The sequence below is a fragment of the Morus notabilis genome, unplaced genomic scaffold (genome assembly GCF_000414095.1).
Source record: "Morus notabilis unplaced genomic scaffold, ASM41409v2 Scaffold191, whole genome shotgun sequence".
In the NCBI taxonomy this organism is placed as follows: Eukaryota; Viridiplantae; Streptophyta; class Magnoliopsida; order Rosales; family Moraceae; genus Morus; species Morus notabilis.
Window position 1 is genome coordinate 128947 of NW_010366216.1, and position 6054 is coordinate 135000.

At 30.5% G+C, this 6054-nt stretch overlaps 1 protein-coding gene across 1 annotated transcript in view; it reads right to left on the bottom strand.

Moving 5' to 3' along the window:
* Window positions 1-5697: 5697 nt before the first annotated feature.
* The window catches only part of LOC21397635 (VQ motif-containing protein 4), a 1189-nt gene continuing 832 nt past the window's right edge, over window positions 5698-6054 (bottom strand). Inside the window, exon 1 of the mRNA XM_010109872.2 lies at window positions 5698-6054. This exon is cut by the window's right edge and continues 832 nt beyond it. Coding sequence (XP_010108174.1) covers window positions 6015-6054 — 40 coding nt within the window. The 3' untranslated portion in view covers window positions 5698-6014.

Consider the following 6054-nt stretch of genomic DNA (forward strand, 5'->3'; position numbering starts at 1 on the left):
TTTACAGTTAAAAGCTCTTAAAAAGTGTCACATCTAACTTTTTCTACTACAGTTAAAAGCTCTAAAAAAAATATCACATTTCAGCTCGAATCCGTGAAGTGAACTAAGGCCTCGTTCATTTCACCGATTCGAGTTTTTATATTTAGGTTTCTACAGTAAAAAGCTCTCAGAAAATGTCACATCTAACTTTTTCTGTTACAGTGAAAAGCTCTCAAAAAATGTCACATCTCAACTCGAATCCACGAAGTGAACGAGACCTAAGTCTAATTATTTACCTGTACTACAATCATGCATAAATTATATATATATATATATATAGACAATTTTTTGAATTAATATTATTTTGGTCTACATAGGTCGTGAGCGTCAACGCGTGGCACCAATTGTAGGCGCATTGTCTGTTTATGCAGGGGCAGCTACCTTTCTCTCAACTAATAGCAATCTCATGAATTTCTTTGCATGTCAATCATACAGGCACTTCTTGTTTGTGGATTTTTTTTCCCACCAACCATCGCCCACCAAGGTGTTTTATCTTATTCTAGTTGATACATGGATAGACTCCCTCTGTGATCCTTGAAAAAGTGGGCAATTTTATTGTTATTAGCGTTTTTATACCCCTCGTGTTTTTCTCAAAAAACTACGAAAGTACCCCCCCATTGTCTTGATAAAGTTAAAATAGTATCTAGTAATTTTAAAAAACCATGCCCTGAGTACCTTGTGCTTGTTTTTTGATTCAATGAATAATGAGTCTTTTACCTTTCTGTGTAAACTAATTCAAATAATAATTCGTTCTTAGCGGAAAAAAAAAAGTGTTATGATACACGATCATAAAACAACAAAGCTCTCCTAAAATAAAATAAAAAATAAAAAAAAATAACCAGCAAACAAACTTGATCGAAAATGGAATTACTGAAAAACCCAAAAGTTATAACAACACTGAAAAAAAAAATATTTTGTAAGCCATATGTGGGATATAAGAATCAACTAATATTTCTATATTATTGTAAGGAAACTATAATAAAAATACATTATGATTTAGTGGGGGTATTCATGAATATTAAGGGTACAAATAGAATTACTCAAAAAAAATCAAATAATAATTCTGAATCCATATTAAAGAGAACACACATCAGATTTTAATAAAAGAAATGACAATGTCACGAAATTTGAAGTTGGTTTCCTCACACAAACTTATCAACGAAAGTCCTTAAGAAATTTGAATCCCCATTCCACAACACAAACCCAAATTTAGAGCCAAATTTCTCTGACGGCAGATTAATTTGGGGTTGGAATTGTGTGATGGTTAGAGATGTCTCCACTTACTTCCCAATCTTAGGGCACGACGAACACGCGGGTCGAACAAGAGAAAGTGAGAGGATTGGGTTACACAACAAGCTGTATCTAGCATGGGGCAACGTTAGGCAAACTAGCGCTAGGCGAGGCTTGTCATGGGTCTCACGAGTCATAACCTCGATCCGTTTGAGATAATTACTGAACTTATTTTTAAAAGTATATGTATAGGTCTTCATTTTACTATTTACTATTGATTAATATTTTTTGAATATTATATTGTTTGACTAAAAATATTTTAATTAAAAATAAATAATAAAAAATTAAACTCGTGCAGAGTATTTGTCTCCTTTCCCCTGTCTGTTTTTCTTTCACGCTCATTTATGTCATATAGTGCTTCAACATACTTCCCCGGTAACGAGATTGTGTTCTCTTGTCGTTGTTTCTGGTCGTTTGAGCCTTCGTCCTTACTGCCATAAATTTCTCTAATGGTGACCAAGATCGAGGCCTCAATTTCTCAAGACATGAGTTTTTTCTTATGTTTTTGTAAATGTTTTAAATTTATTAATTAGGGTTAATAAACTGATATTTATTAAAAAAAAAAGGAAATAATCCAATATAAAAGATGAAAAGAGACATTTTATGTTTCATAAACTAAAAAAAAAATAAGCAGGAACACTCAAAGATAATAACATACTACTTTAGAAAATGTCTTTAAGTATGCCAGTCGGATCAGTTCGGCAAATTTATCTTTTTTTTTTTTTTTTGTATTTCCATATAACATCGTTCTTTGTGTATGTAACACTGAATTTGCATTAGTGTAACATTAAAAAAAAAAATTACATACTACTTTAGGAAATGTCTTGCCGGTCGGATCAGTTCGGCAAATATACATTTTTTGTATTTCTATATAACATTGTTTCTTTGTGTATGTAATATTGGATTCGCATAAGTGTAACATTTAAAAAATATAATCCAACACATAAAATATTAAGTATTACAATTAAACAAATAAATATTATACACACGTATAAATAATATTACATGAGAACATGGAAACAAAATTAAATTTATTAGTATACGGTGTGTTAGATTTAAGACATTACCTACTATTTTAATGTTAAAAAAAATATATATATATATAAATATTATAAAAGTCCACCCGGTTGAAAACAAGGGTGAAGCCTACACCTCCTATGAAAATGAGGCTGCTCTCTCGGGCAGTGCTCAAGACTTTTCACATGAGAAGAAGAAAGTTGCGGCAACAGGTAGACCCCAAGTTGGGCAAAAAAGAGCAAGGGTGAAATGACCTCAAAGGATAACAATGAGAGAGAAAAACATATCACTGAGTTTGAGATACGTGAGATGACGCTAACCTTTGAACACTTCCATGGAGAGATCAACCGAATCTCAAGCACTCTAAAAGAGAAGAGATAGAATAGTCTGAATAGATAAGGAGCACTAATTGTAGAGTAAGATGAATAAACATTTGGCTTTGTCCTTTTCCTACATGGGACCTAATCCAAGTTTTGTACATGATTAATATTTTCCAAACTTATCAAAGACCTTTTTTTTTTTTTTTTTTTTTTTTTTTTTTTTGGTACCCTTTTTTTTTTTTTTTTTTTTTAAAACTTTTATAAAATACCAATTCACAAGCCAGTCTGTAAATACAAGTCATCTTTAGTTTATGCTAAATAGATACTAATCTATCAGATGGCAATTGGGAAGGAAGAAGATTGGAAATTGAGGAGACTAATAATTGGTAAAAGGATTGGCCAAGAGGTGCACGTGATTCCTAAAAGTCTAAGGTTTCATTCTATTTGCGAATTCGAGTTTTTAATTCGAATTGAAATGTGATTTTATGTAAAAAAATTTTACTATAATAAAAAAATTAAATATAACTTTTTATAAGAATTTTTAACTGTAAAAAAAATAATAATTAAAAATTTAAATTAGTAAAATACACCGGCTTAAAATTTCCATTAAATGACCCACCAACCCATGAGGTGCAAAGTCCACAGCATCACAACCCCACTGAAACAAACAAAGAAAGAAACAAAAGCCAAAACACAACAGGCCATACGCCTACACCTTGTTTTCAGGCTTTCCCATTATTTTCATCACTCACTGGCCCTCCTTTTTCTTTTTTCTGTTTTTTCATTTCTTTTTCCTTTTCTTTTTCCTTTTCTTTTCTTTTCTTTCATCATCACAAGTCCCACTTTCCCCCACAACTTTCACTTTCTCATGTCTCCATTCACTACAGTTTTGGTCTCTCTTGGGGTCAAAAAGCAGACTCAAAACAATGTTAGATTCAAAGAAAGAAGAACCACCTTTGTATGATTGCTTTTACAGCAATTCAAAGTTTCTTTCTTTTGTATTCAAGGCATGGCCCATCAAACTCAACAAGTGGGTTTCCTATATTTAATGGGTCCCAACAAAATAAATTTTTCTTTTTTTATATAAAATATCAAATAAATGCAAAGACTCAGCCTGTGTGGCTGAAATAGTACTATCTATACTAATCTGGTCATCAAAACACACTGGAATTTATTATTTTGACTTCCCACAAACAGAACCCTCCAAAAATGGACCGACTACAACAACAAGAACAACATTGATCTAGAACATCATGTGCCCAGTCTCACCTAGCTAGATTAAAAGCTTCACAATTACATCATATCAGCATCACAGGCCCATTTCCAGGGGACCCCAACAGATGTCCAATGGTGACTTTCTCTAGGATCAAGAAACTATATTGTAGATCTACCATGTTAAAATAAAACACCTAAAATTTCTTTTTGCAGTCTAATTTATTTATTAGGCTTGTTCATTTACAATTTTTTAAGATACGATGATTTGAGTTCAAATCTTAATTTATTTTAAAATAAATTTATATTTGAATGTGTTCATTTTGAGTTATTATTTGAATTAAAAATCTATTTAAATTTTTATTTAGATAGATCAAAATTTAAATTTGTATTTGGATAATATTGTAATACAAATTTAATGGTGATGAAAAATTTTAATAAAGTATATGAGTGAGATTTTATTTTTCTCTTCATTATAAACGCATAGAAAAAAAACATCTCAATCAAAATTAAAACGAAAAAAAATTATGACGTTTTTAATAATAAAAAAAATATTATTCATTAACTTGAGTTTAAAGGGACCTTAAACTCATATTTTAACCATAAATTCAAGTTCAAACTCAAATTTTACAAAAGACCATGAACTTAAATAAAATTATAACTTGAGTTTAAAGGTTCGGTTAGTACGATAATTCAAATCGGGATGATTCTAATCATGATTCTGAAACAAGAACCATAATGCATGATTTTAAGTTCAAATCATAATTCTAAAACCATGATTCAGAATCAAGAATTTAAATCACCTTGAATCAAGAGAAGAATAATTTTAGAATCATGAGTAATTATGATTTAAAACATCACATCAAATTCTGAATTATGATTTAAAATCATCCAAATTAAATACTGATTCAAAATCACTATAAATAAATACTGATTCAGAATCAGAATTTAAAATTATAATTTTAGATCCATCTACTAAATAAACCCTAAATTTTTTTAAATTTAGATGTAAATGAGCAAGTCAAATAATAAATGAAACAAAATACGAACCAGTACTTAGCAACGTAAGCACACGGAATACCTGCCTGCCACCCTTGGAAATTTATTCTTTTTTCTTTTTATTTATTGTTGTTATTCATTTTTTTTTCTTCTATCACTCAGAACTCAGAAAGACAACAACAGAAGGGTCAAGATTCTTTGCCCATTCTTCTACTCTTTCCTTGACAGCTTAGCCAAAGCTACTTTTTTGCCATTTCAAACAGACTTTTCTCCTTTCTCTCACGCTATTCATCTGCATTTCTTGCAATGCTCAATTAATGCCTAAAAAGTAATGGAATTGAATGGGATCCCCTACACTGACTTCTTGCATTTATTATTTTCTTTAGAAACAAAAAAAAGAAAAGAAAAGAAGAGAGTGGAGTCACAACTTCAGTTGAGCAAAGTGATTCTCAAATGCCAAATATATATATATATATATATATAATATTGTAATGTGATCCTCCCATGCAAATTTTTGGTGATCAATAAAACTTTTTCTGGTTTTTTCATTTTTCAACATCTTACTAAAAAAAATTGTTGCAAAGTCAGCAGAAAAAAAAAAAAAAAGAAGAATAGGGGCTAAAATAAAATGGCAAAGTCAGACAGAATAAAGATAGCGACATTAGAGTATCGTCAGAAATTTAATACACGAGAGGAAAAAAAGAAATCCAAGTTTTAAGCTCAAGCGTTACGCCACTAATTTGTCATTAAAGCTTAAAGACTTTTTACCATTCATTAACAAAGGAATCAATCATTCATATCCCCGAATTCAGATAGTGCGTTTATGCCAGATTGAAAATTTTTTTTTTTCCTTCCCTTCCCCTCAAATTTTCTTAGCTACCAATCACACCAATAATGACAATTCACATACCCAGAAGCCCAATAAAAAAAAAAAAAAAAAACCAGTCACAAAAAAAAAGGATTAAATTTTACATTTGGGAGCAAAGATTATCTCATTCTCTGCAAATATCGCATTACAGTTTTTTTTTTCTTTTTTTTGGAGGTTTTTATCAATGCCAACAGGCAACAAGAAGCATATACGAAATATTACACCAAAATTAAAAAGAAAAAAAAAAACCAAACGTAGTTATGAGTTATTCAGGAAGACAAAGAACCTGAAGAAGCCCTAGGCGAGGTG